This window comes from Numida meleagris, chromosome 2, assembly GCF_002078875.1.
Source record: "Numida meleagris isolate 19003 breed g44 Domestic line chromosome 2, NumMel1.0, whole genome shotgun sequence".
In the NCBI taxonomy this organism is placed as follows: domain Eukaryota; kingdom Metazoa; phylum Chordata; class Aves; order Galliformes; family Numididae; genus Numida; species Numida meleagris.
In genome coordinates this window covers 3,199,931-3,218,255 of record NC_034410.1, presented here as the reverse complement: position 1 = coordinate 3,218,255, position 18,325 = coordinate 3,199,931, and the positions used below count along the sequence as shown (strand labels likewise).

General features: G+C 58.0%; 2 protein-coding genes across 4 annotated transcripts in view; one reads left to right on the top strand and one right to left on the bottom strand.

Moving 5' to 3' along the window:
* The window catches only part of CCM2 (CCM2 scaffolding protein), a 28,443-nt gene extending 18,305 nt beyond the window's left edge, over window positions 1-10,138 (top strand). For 2 of the 3 annotated variants that reach the window (XM_021387335.1, XM_021387333.1), the window contains exons 2-10: window positions 484-657; window positions 1,297-1,380; window positions 1,912-2,095; window positions 3,109-3,245; window positions 3,919-4,054; window positions 4,548-4,605; window positions 5,231-5,369; window positions 5,925-6,063; window positions 7,527-10,138. In XM_021387335.1, coding sequence (XP_021243010.1) covers window positions 484-657; window positions 1,297-1,380; window positions 1,912-2,095; window positions 3,109-3,245; window positions 3,919-4,054; window positions 4,548-4,605; window positions 5,231-5,369; window positions 5,925-6,063; window positions 7,527-7,807 — 1,332 coding nt within the window. In that variant the 3' untranslated portion in view covers window positions 7,808-10,138. The other variant, XM_021387334.1, reaches the window with a different exon arrangement.
* Window positions 10,480-13,602, bottom strand: LOC110393892 (NAC-alpha domain-containing protein 1-like; the record flags this gene model as incomplete). Its single annotated transcript, XM_021387331.1, is given in 8 exon segments — window positions 10,480-10,623; window positions 10,703-10,825; window positions 10,992-11,123; window positions 11,201-11,347; window positions 11,623-11,706; window positions 11,788-11,876; window positions 11,958-12,206; window positions 12,442-13,602. Coding segments are annotated over 8 exon segments (2,000 nt in total), but the record flags the coding sequence as incomplete, so codon positions are not given.

The following is an 18,325-nucleotide window of genomic DNA, read 5'->3' as shown; positions in this document are numbered from 1 at the left end:
CTGAGACCCAGGCATTGCTTATAGAATCTTCCAGCTATCTCTGACTACCTCTGTCCCCGATCTGAGCCCACTCCAACATCTCATTTATGATAGCTCTTTACACAAAGACCTCGTGTTGCCCAAGGAACCCTTGATGGGGAGATGGATGGAAAGCAAGCAGCGCCCAATCCCAGTCCTGTAGGATGAGTTGTTTTCTTGTGTGCTGCTGCTAGCCACCAGAAGACAATGCAGTCATATTCATAGCTCTAAAAGCTGACCCAGTCCATCTCCGGGCTGGTTTGGGTTCATACAGCAGTGTGACCAGAATTGCACTGGTAATTCTGTTCCTGGGCCCTGCAGAGCTGCTGTCCCCTTCCCAGCACCAGTGCCATGCAGTGTCAAAAGGGTTTGGGAGCCCATGGCACAGCCCAGCTGCTCGTTTGCTGTAACTTGGTGCAGGACCCCTTCTCCCTAACACCCTGCTGTCTCCGTTTCTCCCTGCAGCCTGGAATCGTGTCCCCTTTCAAGCGAGTCTTCCTGAAGGGTGAAAAAGGACGAGATAAAAAGGCCCAGGAGAAAGTTACGGAGAGGCGACCTCTCCATACCGTCGTGGTGTCGCTGCCAGACCGCGTCGAGCCAGACATCCTGCTGAACGACTACATCGAGAAGGAAGTGAAGGTACTCTCTACCTGCCTGGCACCTGAGCTCCCCACTTGCAGGCCCCATGGCTGCCTGCATTTCCCCCAGGACAAGCACGGCTCTTTCACTTTCTTTTTCCCCTTGTGATGCTGCAGCATCTGCCTCTGGGGAGGTGCAGAATCTCAGTGTGCTGCCATGTTGCTTTCCTCTGCAGTTTCAGTGGGTTTTGGGGTGGCTTTCTCACTGCTGAGATGCAGAAATGGCCTTTTTCCTTCCTGGCCTCTGGGCTGATTGCATCTTTTTTTTAGCTCCTGTGAAATATTTGGTGTTGGCAGCCCACAGAGAAGATGCTCCCTCTGATCTGAGGGGTCCAACCCAAAGGAAACGAATGCTTGCTGCTAACTTCAGGGGCTGAAGGGAGAGAGAGCTTATCCCTGCAGCTCCCTTCAGCTAGAGGAAGGAGTGAGTCCCCGTAGCTATATAACATCAAGATTACTTAAAAGCACAAGAGATCTTTCATATGTATGGGTGCTGTCCAGCAGCTTATATACGGGCTGTACACCAGGCATTTGGCAGTGCCCTTTGCACTGAGCTGATGGTGTCTTCCTTCCAAGAGTTTCTGGGTCCTCGGTCGGTGTGCGTATGAGATAGGATGACATTTTGTTTTTTCTTTTCCAGTATTTAGGCCAACTCACATCTGTCCCAGGGTACCTGAATCCTTCCAGCCGCACTGAAATACTGCATCTGATAGATAACGCAAAGGTGAGTGCTCAGCACTGCAGAAAGCTGCTAATGAGCTGCTCTAGTTCCTGTCATTATCAGATCAAATGCAAGCAGCATGATTATAGGGCTTGTGGGGCTTCCCTGGGGGTGGGTCCCGGTCTGACAGGGGTCCTCTTTCCCTAGGTTACAAGTGTGGGAAGCCATGGACAAAAAATTGCAACCACACACCACTGAAGCTGCGAAAGGAAGCGTGGGATTCAGACAGAATTGTGGGGTGACTGGGGAAAGAAGGGGCATCTCCTTCCTACGGGTTGTAGGAAGGTTTTGAGATCTGGAATAGCTTTGTGTGGAGCCAGCTTCGTCTGGGATTATGGACCTTGCTGGTCTGAGCTGATTTTGTAGCCATCCCTTCATCTTCAAGGGTTGGCAGAAGGCTGTGGGATTTTACCTTAAGCAAGAAGGCCCAGCAAACAAGTCCTGCAGATAGATGAGGGGGAGGGTAGAGGACCTCCATCCTGTTACAGGACAGTCACCAAAGGGAGATTTTTAATGGAAATGCATTTGTTGCAGAGAGCACATCAGCTTCCAGGACAGCTGACCCAAGAGCACGATGCTGTGATCAGTCTGTCTGCCTACAACATCAAGCTGGTGTGGAGGGATGGAGAAGATCTCATCCTCAGGGTCCCCATCCACGACATCGCGTCCGTGTCCTACATTCGAGATGACTCCGCTCATTTGGTGGTGCTGAAAACAGGTAGGCTGGGGCTGACACGGTGGTAGGGTCGTGGGAATGAGAAAAGAAGCCCTGTTCTCACTGACTGTGAGTCTGGGCAGTAGTTCTGGGAGCCAGAAGGGCAGGAGAGCAGTAATTGTGGGTCTTGTAACCATGGAATCACAGAATGTCCCGAGTTGAAAGGGACCCACATGGCGCCAGCCAAAACCCAAACCCTGTGTCTGAGAGTGGTGTCCAAATGCTCCTCGAGCTCCAGCAGTTCAGGACTGTGACCAGTGCCCTGGGGAGCGTGTTCCATGCCCACAACTCTCTGGTGCAGAACGTTTTCCTAATGTCCAGTCTGCACTGAGAAAGGCCTGGGAATTTGTCCCCAGCAGCTCTGTCTTTGTTAAACCTGTGTGGTTTGGTGCTGAAGTGGTTGGGGGAAGCTGAGCTACTTAAAAGATGTAATGACAGAGACTTAGTGGATTACAAAGCCTGTGTCAGCGAAGGACAGTCTAGAGAATGAATGAATAACTGACTTACAAGGCTGTAATTCTGCTGATGGATTCCTGAGGCTGAGCCATGGAAATGAAGCCAGCGATTTATGGAGTTGTCAGGAACCTGCTCTAAATTACAGGTTCTTCATTCAATGCTTTGAACTTGTGCATCTCTCTATCTACTCAGGTGGAGCTCCTACGGGCTTCCTCCTCTGGGCTGTTCTCTGCTGGCTGTGGGATCCTGTGCTCTCCTATTCTATGGGCTTTGCTGTCCCTGCAGGGTTAGAGACCAGGCTGGTGTGCAGAACCTCCCTAAAGCTTTGCTGTAATTTGTGCTTTCACTGCATAGAAACCTCTGCCCAGCCCAAGCCCGTGGAGGGGTGATACCACATCACCGTGTCAGCCCGATGTGGCCAAGTGGCCTCTCTGCTGGGCAGGTACAAAAGCAGCTTCGTGCATGCTGGCCTCGAGCTGCTCAGATGACAGCTTGGCTTGCAAGGGCTGATTATTTGCTTACTTCCTTGGCCTTTCTGTGATGACTTCTCTGTTTCTCAGCTCAGGACCCTGGGATCTCCCCAAGCCAGAGCCTCAGTGCCGAGAGCTCCAAAGCCCTCACCTCGGGCTCGCTGTCGGAGAGCGGTGTGGTACCCGTGGAAGCTTGCTGCTTGGTGGTGCTGGCTACGGAGAACAAAGTAAGGCTCAAACCACTCAGTCACACTGTTCCATGCTGTGCTTATCTCCAGAGTCACTCTGGAATTGCACTGGGAATGGGATTGCAGACGTAGATGCTATCAGAAGATGGTTTTCCTTTGTTTGTGGTGCCTGCTGCCCAGAGCTGTCTCTGGCAGCAGGAAATCTGTGAAGACAACTGAATCTATCCCACAATAGGATTTGCTAGCTGGGGCATTTTCGTGATGCTGACCTGGAAATTTGTTTTATCCAGCATCCAAACCCAGAGATTTGGACCTTGGCCTTTGTGCTTCTCCAGCAGAAACCCTTTGCCTTGAGGGTGGGGTTTTGCACTCCTTTTCAGCTGCATTTTCTGTACCGTTCCCTGGGGTGACTGCACCTATTTGGGATGTAGGTCATGTAGCCACAGTCTCAGGCAGCAGGAGAATAGGACAGAGCATCAGCACAAGGTGTGGGTGTTATAGCTGTGAGCTGATCGTTCAGGTGATGGAGCTTCTGATCACCTATTGCCTCAAACTAATTGGTGGAAAAGAGCAAGGGTGCTTGCCTGGCATCGTGGAAGGGTGATAAGAAGTCTCATACGTCTAGCACCAAGGCAAACCTCTTGGGACACTGTAGGAGCTAAGAGAAAAGCCACTGCATTATCTCACCACCGCATCTTTGCTCCCTCCACAGGTGACTGCAGAGGAGCTGTGCTCACTTCTCAGCCAAGTCTTCCAGATTGTTTACACTGAGTCCACAATAGACTTCTTAGATAGAGCAATATTCGATGGTGCGTCCACGCCAACGCGGCACATGTCCCTGCACAGTGGTGAGTCCCTGCCCTGTCTGCTTGCCAATTTCTGCCCCCTCTACGAGTCGTTCCCATCCTCACCAATGTCTGTGGCCTCTCTTCAAGCAGCCAGCCAGCCTGGTGCTTCCTGCAGGGTCACCTCTGTATTGAGAATAAGTCCCTTTCTTTTAATTGCTTAGAGGTAGAATGTCACGAGGGCTGTCTCCTGTCTGGAGTTGTCTCCAGGCTATGTGAAGCCAGAGGACATTGGCCTTGGTGTGTCCTTTTCCCTCATACCCTTTGCATATCTATTCATGTTGGGTGGAGGCAGTTAATAAAGCTGTGCCCTGTCCCAGTGCAGTTCTGTATCTCTGCTGGGTCTGCCTGTAACCAATCTGGCATAGCACCATTCCCCTCCAGCACCATCTGAGAGCCCCCCCCCGTCACAAATCAATGTGTAGGGCAGGGGCTGGGAAAAGCACTGAGCTTCTGCCTCACTAGCACCACCGTATAATTAATGTCTCCCTTGCAGATGACTCTTCTACAAAAGTGGATGTTAAAGAATCATACGAAACAGAAGCAAGCACTGTGTAAGTGGAAAGCGAACGCGGCGCAACTTGATAGCTCGGCACCGGGGACAGTGCCTCATTTTGTGCAGCCCTGCTGTCTGTCAGGTTTAAGCCCAAAAGCAGGAAGTGCTGCAGTCTGCAGGTTGGAAAGTTTCTGAACAGCCTGGCTGGAACATTTGATAGCATTTTTGCTGTCTGTGTGCAGGACTGTGGTCCTGCCTCCTCAGCATCCTTGGCTGCATTGTTTTCTGGGGAAGGTCGTATGTGCGGAGCAGAGCTGTGACTTTCACAGAGCTGCTTTGTCATGTTTCTCCCTCCTGAATCAGTGACCACTGAAAATGTCAGCAGCATTTGTGGGATGAAAACCTGACACACAAACCAGCTGTTCCATGCTGAGAATCTGAGAATTTCAAATTTAACACCAGAATAAGGTGTCTGGGGACCTTTTTCCCCATTGGTCTGAAATGAGAAAGCAGTTGGAGGGGATCTCTTCCCTTGCAGGGCTTCGTATTCAGCAAATCACAAAACTAATTACAGTTAAGCCCCTCTGTGCTGTACGTTACCACTCCCCCGGGCTCTCCCATGCTGTGCTCAGCAGGAGGTGCCCAAGGAGCTCTGGATAGCTCACAAGCCCTTTGTGCTTCAGTTCCTTTCCAGAAACCTTGGATGCAGGTGACAACTCCCCCTCTTCCTTCTTGACACAACAGTCTCCACACATCAAAACCATCAGCGAGAGCGAGCTGAGCACCACAGCCACAGAGCTGCTCCAGGACTACATGATGACGGTAGGGTGCCCTCGAGGCAGTGTCTGCCCCTGGGGAAGGGTGGGAGGGTTTTCTTCCCTTTTGGTGCTCATGGGAACACGTTTGTGCCCTTGGCATTGTCTGAGTTCCTCCCTGTTGGCCCCAGCATTGTCTGGGCCCTGCAGGTGATGTGATTCTGTTGTGCAAAACATGAGTCCATGCCAGTGTAGGAACACATCATCCTTTCAGAAAAATCGTGCCTGGAGGCCAGTGCAGGCTCTCATCGTTCTCCCTGTTGTCCCCTCTCACTGTGGTGGGGCACACACAGCATTCCCAAGTCCATCCCTTCGTGAGCTGCACTTCTGCTGTGTGCTCACAGCTTTTCCCAGTTTAAAAGCTGGACAGCTGGCAGCTCAGAGCGGTCTGCGCCAGCCCATCCTGCTGGGTTCATCACTGCAGCTCAGTGGTTCTTGTCCAAATAGAAGAAGCAAACCCTGTTCCCAGGCTTCCTGCGATCTCATCTCCCTCCCATCTCATCAGAGCTGAAAGAGTGCTCCAAAAAAATCAGTGCCACTTGTGGTGTGCTTATGTCCTCAGCTCCGAACAAAGCTCTCCTCCCAAGAGATCCAGCAGTTCGCAATGCTCCTGCATGAATATCGCAACGGAGCCTCGATACATGAGTTCTGCATCAACTTGAAGCAGCTCTACGGGGACAGTAGGAAGTTCCTGCTCTTGGGTGAGTGTCTTCCCTTTGTGTCTGGCTGTGCTTGTGTCTGCTGCTGGTCATCATCTGGGTTCCAGATGAGCTCCTTGGCTCCTGAAACACCTTGGCTGGGTGGCGTAACAGTGGCACTCAGTGTCCCTGTGTTCCTGGAGCAGGTGCTGGCCTAGCAGTGAGGTGTTCAGCACAGTGCAGTTTGGGTGTTCATCTTGTTGGACGGGTGAGGGTGCCTCGAGGACCTGTGCTGTCACAACATGACCTTACAGTCGTGGAGGGAAGGTGTGCACCAAGCACAGTGCCAGCAGACATAGGCTGACACTATTACCTGGGACCATTTCCTTTCCCTTCACTAAAAGGAGGCCAACTGCCTCAGAGGCTCTTGGAGTCCCTCGACTCAAGCTCCCTGCTTTGATTTTGGCTCTAATAATCTGAAGCAGCGTTAATAGCAGGGAGCGAAGGAACCTCAGGGCTGAGCTCAGAGCCCTGCCCCAGCTCTCACTCTCAGATGCCTGGTGCTGCTGCACACAGTGCCTTTTTTTTTTTGCTCTTATTTAGATGGAGAGCTGCTGGAAGCAGTCAGAGTGACTCAACAGCACAGGGAGGGGGCAGCGTGGCCTCCGCTCCCTTTGTCCTGGGCACGCAGAAGCGCAGTCAGGCGCCTGCACCAGCACAAAAGCATTTTCTTTCACCCATGTGCACGCAGCCTGCTTGCTTTTCATGTCACCAAAGCCAACACACAACATGATTGCTGCGCTGGGAAGCTGATTTTATAGTGACCACACTGCTGAAAAGCAGCTTGGACTTGGCTTTCCTGTGAAGAATCATAGAATGGCTTAGGCTGGAAGGGACCTTAAAAATCATAGAGCTCTAAGCCCTCCCCCAGCCCCCTCCAAGGCTCTTCGTGCAATTTTTCAGGTGTGCAGCATCCTTGGTGTGGAGGGATCGCTGTGGCCCTAAAGGTGGGGTTGGTAGGGGGAAGGATGGTCAGCCAAAGCTGCCTGGGACAGAGCTGTGTTGTAATGCAGCCACTGGCTCCATAACCCCGTGCTGTGACCCCGTGGGTTGCTCCATGCTCCAGTGACGGTGCCCAGCCTGTGACTCTGGCCCACAGCAGGGTGCAGAGATGGGGACAGATGGCCCCCGAGCGCTCTGCATGCATTCTGTCGGGGCCTTAATCGCACGCTGATGCTGTTACGCTAACGAGATGAGCAAAGCCCAGCAATATGGCTCAGTGCTGAAGTCACAGACAATCCTTTTGAGCTCGGAAATCCCGCCTTCAGCCCCGGGAATTCAGCCCGTACACATCTGCCTTTCCTGGGGCTGTCATCGTGACACGCAGCCACGAGATGGGAGCACCAGCGGCCCCAAAAGCGCCGCTCAAAGCCCCAACTCCAAAACGAGCTCCTCCAGCCACCCCTACCCGCGTGAAACCCTGCAGCTCCAATCTTTCCCTCCTTGTGTTTTCTTCCCTGGGAAAGGCCTGCGGCCCTTCATTCCCGAGAAGGACAGCCAACACTTTGAGAACTTCCTGGAAACCATCGGGGTGAAGGACGGCCGCGGCATCATCACGGACAGCTTTGGGAGGTACAGGAGGACGCTGAGCACCACCTCCAACTCCACCACCAACGGCAACGGCGCGGCCGGCAGCTCGGACGACCAGTCCGTGCCCTCAGAGGAGGACGAGTGGGACCGCATGATCTCCCACATCAGCAACGACATCGAGGCGCTGGGCTGCAGCATGGACCGCGACTCCTCCTGAGAGCCAGCCGGCTTCGGCAGCGCCTGCCCAGCAGAACCCTCGTTTCCAAAGAGGTTTTCCGGGTGGAGCAGGATGCGGTCACTCTCCCTGAGGCCATCTGTGCCCTCTTACTGTGAAGGTGCGTGCGTTGCACGCTGCGAAGGAAGAGGCGGGCAGGAGCCCATCCTCCGGCCTTCCCTGGTTCCGTCACCACGTGGGAAGTGAGGCTGGGAGAGCCCTGCGTGGAGGCAGGTTGCCTACAGCCCTCTCCCTCCCTGGTTTACAGTTTTGCACACGCTGTCCTTCTCGGAACTGCTCTCCTCCTCCCCTTTTTTGAATGAAGTTTACCACAATGTGAATTATTTAAGCCTAGCCTTGCAGTTGGCACAGCATTTCGCACCCAGACCTGCAGGCTGGCAGGGGCTCTGCCCCTCCCCACCCCGTCCTACTGCAGCTTGCTCCCAGGTTTTGTGCTTTTGCTTCTGTCCTGCAGGGAGCCTGGATTACAAACCCCATCCGACCGCTCCTTCCTTTGCTCCAGCAGTGGCAGGATGGAGACGGCACCCGTCCCATGTTTGCAGTGGTGGGAGGTGGCACAAAGCCTCTGGTGGCTCCTGAGGTCCCCAAGGACATTGTCACGCAGCCAGGGAGGTGAGAGCTGCTCCTGGACAAACACAGTGGGGTCTCCAGCACATGGTGTACATATTGTATATATTTTACATGCGGCTATAAATACACACTTATTTTTTTAAATCTGTATCCCTTGCCCAGGAAGCAATCCTGCTTGAAGGGAGGTGCTGGCAGAACCCATGGGCACGCAGCTCTGCTTGCTGGGCGCACAGGAGCTGGGGTAGGAGCAACCACGGTCAGTGCAGAAACACAAGCAACAGGAGGAGGGCAGAGTCTGGGGCAGGCTGTGCTGGGAGAGGAAGCAGAGCTGGAGTTTCCCTTTCTTTGCTCGCTTCTGTAGGTATGAGGGGGAAGCCCAGGCTGCAGCCTCTTTAGGAAAGGTGTGGCCCTGGTTTTGTTTCATACTCAGGAGTGCTGCTGTGGTGCACGTCGCACTCAGCATTGTACCCCCTGAAACCTTGCCCTAAACAATGCCAGCGCACCTCAGTGAAGGTGCTGGAATGGAAGAAGGACCAAATGCAGTGAGGAGGAAGAGGGATGGCTCTGGTGGGCATAGCACAGGGACATGGAGGTGTCCCTATGCCCTTGCCTGGAGCTGGCTGGCCTCTGCAGCACCCGAGCCCAGACACTTGCTCAGCACTTTGCAGGGGAATCCAGCCCCTGCAGCACATTCCTCTGTGCTTTGTCCTGTGCAGGGCTGTGTCTGCATCCTGCACTGCTTCCACTGCAGTAACACATCCCAGAGCATCCTTCTCGCAGTGCCCAGGCTGCTCCCTCATTAACCAACCACAGTTCTCTGCCTTTCCCCTGCAGATCCACCACTTTGGTGCCATCCTGCCACACTCCCCTTGCAGCTGGGACAGAGCCCACCAGAGCCAAGCCTTCATCCCTACATCCTCCCCCTCGCTCAGCCCTGCCCCTTGGGGTACCTCTTACCCTACTCCTGCAGGCACAGCGGTCCAGGATTGCAGCCCCAGGGACCCCACAGCTCAGTGCTTCATCTTTACAAGGTGCACAGTGACCCTGCGTCCCCACTGTGGGACAATTCCTTTGAAGGCAGCTCCACACCACAAATCATGGCCATCAAACTCTTCCCTTCACCACAGAGGCTGCTCTGGCAGCAGATGGAGCATGAGCAGGAGGGCAAGGGGAGCTGCAGCCCCCGCACCTCGAGGGTTAGGGTCCAAAACAAAAAGTAAAAAAAACTCACAAGCCAGGGGCACGGGCATCGAGCTCCCACAAAGCACGGGAGCATTGCTTCAGAGCCCTGACTACGCTGAGTTCTCAGTGCCTTCTCACACACGTGCAGATTTATAGAGAACAAAACCCCACCAATTACACAAACCGACGCTTGAGTCACGGCCAACTTAAGGAAGTTGGGAAAAGCCCTATTTTTTTTTTTTTCCTTCTCTTTTTGAAGTGATTGTATACAGAGACGTATTTAGCAGAAGCCGGAGCAGCTCACGGTATTTTTTTTTTTTTAATACTTTGTTCACTGGGAAATGTGACTTAGTTCTGGAGAGAACCGTTTGTTGAAGCTTGGTTGAGTGCTTCCCCTACAAAACCCCACTGCTGCTCCCCCCCCCCCCCAACATGACAAGCCCCCGTGCTGCCCAAGACCCCGAGCACCACAGGGGGAGCCGGGGACGCTCCGGGGCTGTTTTGTATGTATGCTTTCTGTACGGAGTATTTGTTACAGGTAAATATAACTCTGCACCTGGCTGTGGTCTGTCTCCTTGTTTAAAAAAGGAAATACCCTCACCTGCATGTCCACGGTGCCCTAAAGTACAAAGCATGCAAAGCCTCGAGGTCCCGGGGTTGGGGGAACTCAGAGCTCCACCAGCCACTGCTTGCCCCCCAAGAGAGCCCCCTACCCCCACCCTGCACCTCATCAGGATAGGGAACAGAGCTCAGCCCCAGCCTAGGGGCAGTGTCACCACCCACAGCCTCTATCCCAGCCCCCAAGCACCTGGTCCCCATCTTGTGGGCCACACACCCTGGGGGCCTTAGGACCCTTCCAACCCCCAGGGACAAGACCCCAATCACCACACAGGGAGGCGGGGTGCGATCCAAGTGATACATGAGGCCATTTATTGAGCATTAGGAGGCGGGCAAGGCAGAGGCATGGGGCTCGAGGAGGGACGTCAGGGCAAGGAGAACTGTGCACCTATACAGGGGGCCGGGGCCGGCCGCTACATGGTCAGCTCCTGCAGGAGAGAGCACAGCGTCAGTGCAGGGCTGGGCTGTACCCCCAAAAATAGATGGGATGAGGACAACCCTACTCACCATGATGGCATTGACGATGTCGTTGTTGTTGTGCCTGAGTGCCCGCACAGCTTTGGGGCGTGAGACATTGGCCTGGGCCATGACCAACTCTATGTCCCGCACTTCCAAACCCGTCTCATCCACCTGCGGGAGAAGGAACAGTGCTGTCACCCCCTGGGCCACCACTCAACCCAACACCCCAACCCTACTGGTAGCCTCCCACCATCCCAGTGCCAGCACCAGCCCCCTCAGCAGCCACCCAGTTGCCTCCCATCACCCAGTCCAACCCCAGCAGCAGCCTCCCACCAACCTCTTCCTCCTCCTCGCTCTCCTCCTTGATGGTGAGCGCAGGCGCCGTCTCTGTGATCAGTGGGGAATGCTCCATGGGCACCTTGAACTTCTCAGCCGCAGCCTTGTGCACCTGCTGCGACAGGTCCTCGATCTGCGGGGACAAGGAAGGTCACTGGATGGCCCCCGTGGGTCACCTGGCCCCAGGATGCACCCACGGCCCCGCCCCACCTTGGCTTCCCCAAAGACGATGTAGATGTCGGACGCGGGGCTCTTGAAGACATCAGGCTTGGTGATGACGAAGAGGATGTTCTTGGACTTGCGGATGGTGATGCGGGTGACGCCGTGGATCTGCCTCAGTCCCAGCTTGGACATGGCCTGAGGAAGGGGACATGGGGGTGAGCTCCAGACATTATGTCCAACATCACCAGGGTCCCCACCTCCTCCCTCCAGCAATGGGAGGACACAGAATGGGGACAATGCTGTCCCCAGGGGTAGCCAAGATGAGACCACCCTCCAGCACAGGGACACCCTGGTGGCAGCCAGCTATGACCTCAGGGACATGTGCCCCCCGCCAAGCTAACCCCCAGCCCATGTCCCCTCCCTGCCCATCCCGTTGGGCTGGGGACATCACCCCGGTGCCACCATCCCACCTTCCTGGCCTTCTTCTCACTGCGGCTCTGCTTGGCTTTACTGATGCTCTCCTCCCCGGTGCCCAGCGAGTGGGTGAGCGGCGCCTGTGGGGCACAGCAGTGGGTGACAGGGTGTCACAGTCTCCCAGGTGCCCGGGGACAGAGTCCCCAAGCCCGCAGCCCTACCTGGGTCTGCATGGGCCGTGGCTCTGCGCCCTCTGGCTCCTCCAGCTCTGGGATGGACTCATCATTACTCTCGGACTCGTTGCACGATCCTACACAAGACACAGAGGGGTCACGATGAAGGTGACACTCATCTCAATGCCCCGAAGCCCTCCCACACCCCACCCCCTCACCTTTGTGGTTGGCCTCACCATGCTGCGGTGCCGCCTTGTCCTCCAGCAGGGCGATGGCGGGCAGGTGCTCAGCGGGGCTGGGGACACGGTAGGGCAGCTCGGCCTCACTGGAGGAGCTCGATTCGGACTGCACCGAGCCCCGGGGTGCACGCCGGGGTCCCCCCTCTGCCTCCAGCCCCCGCGCACCCTTACTGCCGGCTGGCGCCTTCCTGCCCCTCGTCTTCTCCTTCTGTGGCAACGGCTCCGGGGCTGCAGGGAGGATGGGAGATGCTGGGGTCACGAGATGAAGGTGGACACCTTTGTGGACAAGGGGAAACCCAGTGTGCTCAATCCCACCGACCCAAGACGGGACTTGGTTGGGAACCCAGGGATCCCACTGATGGTTGGTACATGGGATGCCCACCCTGATCCCAGTATTGCCCAGCCCCACACTTCTCAAGACCCCCAGAGGGCACACACAGCAATGGAAACGGGCAGCTCTTACCCTCCAGCAGCTTCCTGGAGGCCGGCGGGACAGACGGACGTTCTTCCGGCCGTGTGGCCTCGCTGAGCCCTGAGGTGTCCTCCAAGCGCGGCAGCGGCGAGGAGGAGAGAGGAGGCACTTGGATGAGTTTGGAGAGCGGAGGGGAGGGAGCGGGCAGCGGGATGGGGACGGGTGCCACAACCTCAGGAACAGGCTCTGCAGCCTCGGAGGGCACCACAAGCTCAGGAGAGGGCACCACAGCCTGGGTGGGCTCTTGGGGCATGGGCTCCTCTGGGGAGCTGGGCTTTGGAGGGGGTTCCAAGGGCAGAACAACAGCCTCTGAGAGGCTGGGGGTGGCTTCCGTGCCGTCACGGTCATCCTCAAGACTGGGTGTAGAGCTGGATCCTGCCACCATCACCACCTCCTCTTCCTCCTCCTGAGGGATGGATCCTGCCACCATTACTGTCTCCTCTTCTTCCTCCACGGGGCTGGATCCTGCTACCATCACTGCATCCTCTTCCTCCACCTGCGGGGTGGTTCCTGCCACCATTACCTCCTCCTCTTCTTCCTCCTGAGGGATGGATCCTGCCACCATTACCTCCTCCTCCTCTTTCTCCTGAGGGATGGATCCTGCCACCATTACCTCCTCCTCCTCTTCCTCCTGAGGGATGGATCCTGCCACCATTACCTCCTCCTCTTTTTCCTCCTGAGGGATGGATCCTGCCACCACCGCCTCCTCTTCCTCCTCCACGGCGCTGGATTCTTCCACCACCACCTCCTCTTCTTCCTCCTGCAGGATGGATCCTGCCACCACGACCACCTCCTCTTCCTCCTCCATGGGGCTGGATCCTGCCTTCACTGTCGCCTCCTCCTCATCCACTTCCTCAGGGGGTGCCAGGGAACGCTCCCCCTCCACCAGGACTTTGGCATTGGGGTCTTCACTGAGTAGGAGCGGGGGCTCCTTGCTGGGGGGCTCCTGGCCCTGCATAGGGGCTGGGTCTGGCTGCAGCGAGGCCAGGTGAGAACACTGGATGCTCCCTGCATCGCTGGGCTCTGGGGTCTCTTTGGGTTCAGGTGCAGCAGCTTCATGCTCAGCACAGGGAGGACACGGCAGCTCAGCAGGGGCTTGGCTGGGGCTCCCTGGGGCGGGCACGTCCCCAAAGACTCCCTGCAGCATGGAGGCCACGTGCCGGCGGTCCTCCGCACTCTCCAACAAGGCACCGGGTGGTGGGAGCAGTTCGAGGGGGGCCGGGGGGGTCCCTACATACACCTCCCGCTCTGAAGCGGTGAAGTGCAGTGGTGGGGGTGCAGGGGCTGGGGGCAGCACGCAGAGGGCCAGGCAAGGCTGTGGGGCTGGAGAGGGGACCCCAGGGGCAGCCGCTTCCCCCGCACTGTCCTCGGGGGCGGTGAGGAAGCTGGAGTCGGTGCGGGAGTGCAAGGTGTCCAGCAGTTCTGGGGACAAGTCCTCAGAGGCGGCTGTGGCATCCCACTCACCAGGGATGAGCTCTGGGCTCTGACCTTGCTCCAGGTCCTTGCTGGAGGCTTCATCCCCAGAGGCAGCGTCAGGCTCATCCACACCCCCTAGTGCAGGGCTGAGAGCCTCCTCCACGCCCTGCGTCACCTCGCTGCCACCATCGCTCAGTGCCACCAGCAGGGACTCACTGCCTGAGGCCACCCCATCCTCACAGAGGGACGTGTCCTCCTCAAGGGGCTGCTCAATGACATCACCCTGCACATCCCCACCCAGGGTGGGGGTCCCCAGTGGTGCAGGCATGGCGTCCGTCCTGCTGTCCCCATGGCCACTCCCAGCCTCCTGGGGTTCCCCACTGTCATCACCTGGCTCAAGTGGACACAGAGGCTCAGGGCTTTCCACCGGGACAGCATCAAGCTCATGGTCACCGTTGGCGGTGGGCAGGGATGGGGTGTCCCACCCCGGCCCATCAGGTTGGGGGTCTTTGGTCTCCCCAGCACAGGGGGGCTGCAGGGTACTGGCTGCGGCCTCCAGCTCCGCGCAGGGGGTGGCCTCCAGCAGGGCCTCCACCGTGGCAGCCGGTGGCACCTCTTCCTCTGGCAGCATCTCCTCCTCCAGGAGGGCTGGCTCTGTGGGGACAGGGGGCTCTGGTGCAGGACATTCCTCTGGGATTGGGTCCAGCTCCTGCGCAGTATCAGGCTCCAGCGTAGAGGCCTCCTCCAGCTCTGAGGAGGAGGAGCTGAGGGTCTCATCCATCCGCTCCACGGTGACTTCTGCAGAGAGGGCCTCAGCGGGGACTTCATCCACCGGTTCTACATCAACTTCTGTGGGGAGAGCCTCAGAGGAGGTCTCATCTGCCGGCTCCATGTTGCCTTCCACGTTGAGGGCCTCAGTGGAGGCTCTGTCCATCAGCTCCATGTCGACTTCCACGAGTGCCTCCATGGTGGTCTCCTCCACCGGCTTCACATCGACTTCTGCAGTGAGGGCTTCAATGGAGGCTTCAACCACCGGCTCTACACTGACTTCTGTAGCAAGGGTCTCAATGGAGGCCTCGTCTGATGGTTCCATGTTGACTTCCGTGGTGAAGGTCTCAATGGGGACCTCATCTGTTGGCTCTGTGTCATCTTCCATGGTGAGGGCCTCAACAGGGATCTCCTCCTCTGAGTGGGCAGCATGCTGCTCCGTCCCCACCTCCGTGCATGCATCCTCCTCGCTGCCATGAGTAGGCTCCAGAACAGAGGGGCTCAGGGCCACCTCGTGCTGTGGGGACCCCCGCAGAGACGCCTGCTCGAGCTCCCCAGTCCCATCCAGCTGTGTTGTGTCACCACGCAGGTGCAGCTCAATGTCCCCAGAGGCCTCCGAGGAGGGCTCGGTGTCCCCAGGGGTGATGGCAACGGCCATTTGGGCCCCTCCCAGTGCGTGACGCTCGGTGCCATAGAGCCGCTCATCCTCCTCGCCATCGTAGGAAGCCGAATCCGAGGAGGCCGAGGTGTCATCACGGAAGGCAAAGGACTCATCCACTCCTTCATTGATGGAGGTCTCCGAGAGTGAGCGCAGGAAGGAGGCTGAGGTGCTGGCGTCCTCCTCTTCCTCCTCCTCCTCATCTTCATCCTCCTCATCCTCACCTGAAAGCGGCTCAGCTGCTGCCTGGGCTGGCACCAGGGTGATCTCCACAGCCTCGGCCTCAAAGAGCAGGCTGCCTCGGAAGGGCAGCAGTGCTGCAGGGATGAGCCCGGGGGCAGCCATGTGGGGCCGGGGTAGGCCGGAGCCTTCCTCTGGCCCGCTGCCTCCATCATCATCATCATCCTCTTCTTCTTCATCCTCCTCCTCCTGCCCTATGGAGGTCACAGCCACATCCACATCCTCATCCTCGGAGGAGGAAGAGGAGGACGAGGAGCGGCGGATGAAGGCTGCGGGACCAGGCTCGCCATCGGGGACCTCTGCCAGCAGGTTGGGCGAGCAGGAGGGCGACGTGCTGGCCGTGCCTGAGGACCCCCAGCTGCCCCCCTCAGCCGTCATGTAGGAGCCGGACGGGGAGGTGGGGGGTGAGCCCAGCCCCTCACTCTCCGCATCCCCTCCGTCCTCCTCAGGCTTCAAGCGGGGCCCCCCCGTCCGCACCGGGGTGGAGGGGGCTGTGAAGAAGAGGTCGGGGTCGAGGCGGGCGGGGGGCAGCTCAGGATGCCGGGGGGGAGTTTTAGGGGGCAGCTCAGGGGGGCAATGCGTCTCCTCGCCCATCACGATGCGAGTGTCCAGGGGGTCGGCGGGGAGCAGCGATGGAGGCGGCGGCGGTGGGGGGCAGCCCTTGGAGGGGGGGCTGCGCTCAGCTGCATCATAGCTGGCCCCCTCGGGCTGCGGGCGGGCTTCCTCCTTGGCAGGCATCGGGGCAGCAGGGTCCCCCGGGGGGGCTGCAGAGAGAGAATGGGTTAGAGCATCCCTGGGAACACCCCCCCACCAACAGCTCTCTTCTGCCTCACCCCCACCCCCATGGGGACACCGGTGACATTGCCACATAGACTTGGCCCTAATTATATTATGGAAAGTATATAGGTGGAGGGTTTGGAATGATCCCCCCCCCCCAAAAATAAAAGCACCATAAATGGGCTGAGGAGCCCCTCCCCCACTCCACACCCTCATACCAAGGAGGCGATGGCAGCCATCCCTAGGGCAGGATTAGAGGTGCCCCCCTTGCTGTAAAGGGGCATTAAGGAAGGCTGAGCTGGGGGAGGGGGGGAGCACTGCAGGGTTAGGGGACTGTGCCAGGAGAATAAGGGGGAACAATTACTAGCCCCCCCCATTCCCCTCCCCCCAACCCCATCCGTGAGCACAATGGCACTGAGGGCCCCAGGGCTGCTCTGAAGCATTAAGACCCCCCCCGTAGGGATGGGGTACAGCATCAGCATCCCCCCGACCCCAGAAACCAGCACATCCCACACCTACTGCTCAGCAGGGCACTGAGCTTAGAGGGGCTCAGCCCCATCAGCCCTAAAGAACACAGATCTAAACCTCTCCTCAAACCCATAGGAGCCCCAAAACAGCTCCAAGTGCTCCCAAAAACTCAGCAGCACCCCCAAAAACCTCAATAGGACCCCCCCTTCACCCCCATTACCTTGGGCCCATGCAGGCGGTTCCATGGGGGCAAAGGGGGGAGGTCTAGCAGCAACCAAGACCCCACCAGAAACACCCTACAGCACTTACCCCAATGCTGCCCCACATGTTTCCTATGGGGCTTATATAGGGGTGAGGGGGTGTGGCCAGGGCACAGGGGCTGCTGGGAAGGGGGCAGGGCCTCCCCAGGTGTTTAAGGGGCTGGGGGGGGGGCTGGGATGGGGCTGTTCGGGTGGGCTGTGCCCTAGAAGTGCTGAGTTGGGATCAGGTGGTTGGGGATTCTTCCTATCAGGTTGTGGGGGAGCATAGGGTCCTCTATAGCTGTGTATACCATAAAGGGGATGTGGGGGGATCTCCTGTACCCCAGGATATGTCGTGGGTGGGGTGAGGGGGAAGCTATGCCCTAAATCTGAGCCCTCTGAATGGGGGTGGGGATTTTAGGGCCCACCCTCATTCTGTTCCCGTGCCCCTATGAGGGTGGGTACCCAAGCACTCCTTCACCATGGGGTCACCCCAATACAGGACTCCCCCCTATTGCTGAGCCCTCTCTGTGTTGCCCATACCCCCTCCCCTAACTCAGCAGGGTCCCCCTTTAAACCCCTCTCTACCTGGGGATGGGGGTGATGGAAGCCCTGAGCCCCACGTCCCCTCCTGCACCCCCGACCTCCTTTTAGGAAGTGTCCCCCACCCCATTGCCATGGGGACACACGGGGGAGGTGGCAGCGGGACAGCGGCACCTCTTGGATCCCCCCCAGGGCCCATTGCTGCGGGGTGACCTTGGGCCGATGTCCCGGGGGCTGGGGGCTTGGGGACACACGCTGCTGTCACCCCTGGTGACATGGGGATGGGGGCACAGCGGGGTCTCGGGGTCCTGGGAGGGGGGTGGTGGCCCCAAGGTCCCCCCAAGGGTGGAGGAAAAGCCTCAGTCCTAGCGATGCCACTGTGTCCTCCATCCCTCTATCTGCCGTTCCCATATCCCCCATCCTCCGGCTCCGTCCCTGCATCCTCCACCCCCCATCCCCGCATCCTCCATCCCCATCACATCCCCACACCCCCCTCCCCCCCCCCCCCCCACCTCATCCTCACCTCCCTCCAGCTGCAGCCCCTGGCTCGCGGCCGTCTCTCCGGGCATAGCGGTGGGGTCGGGGGACCCCAAAGCCGGGGGGGGGGACCCCCACCCCAACCCCAAGCCCGAGCCGGCCCAGCGCGGCGCGGCTCTGCGGGGCGAAGGCGGCTGCGCCGGGCGAGGCAGAGCGTGGCGGGGGGGCCCAGCCCGGATGATGTCAGCAGGTTCTGTTCTGTGCGTGTGGGTCTTTTTTTTTTTTTTTT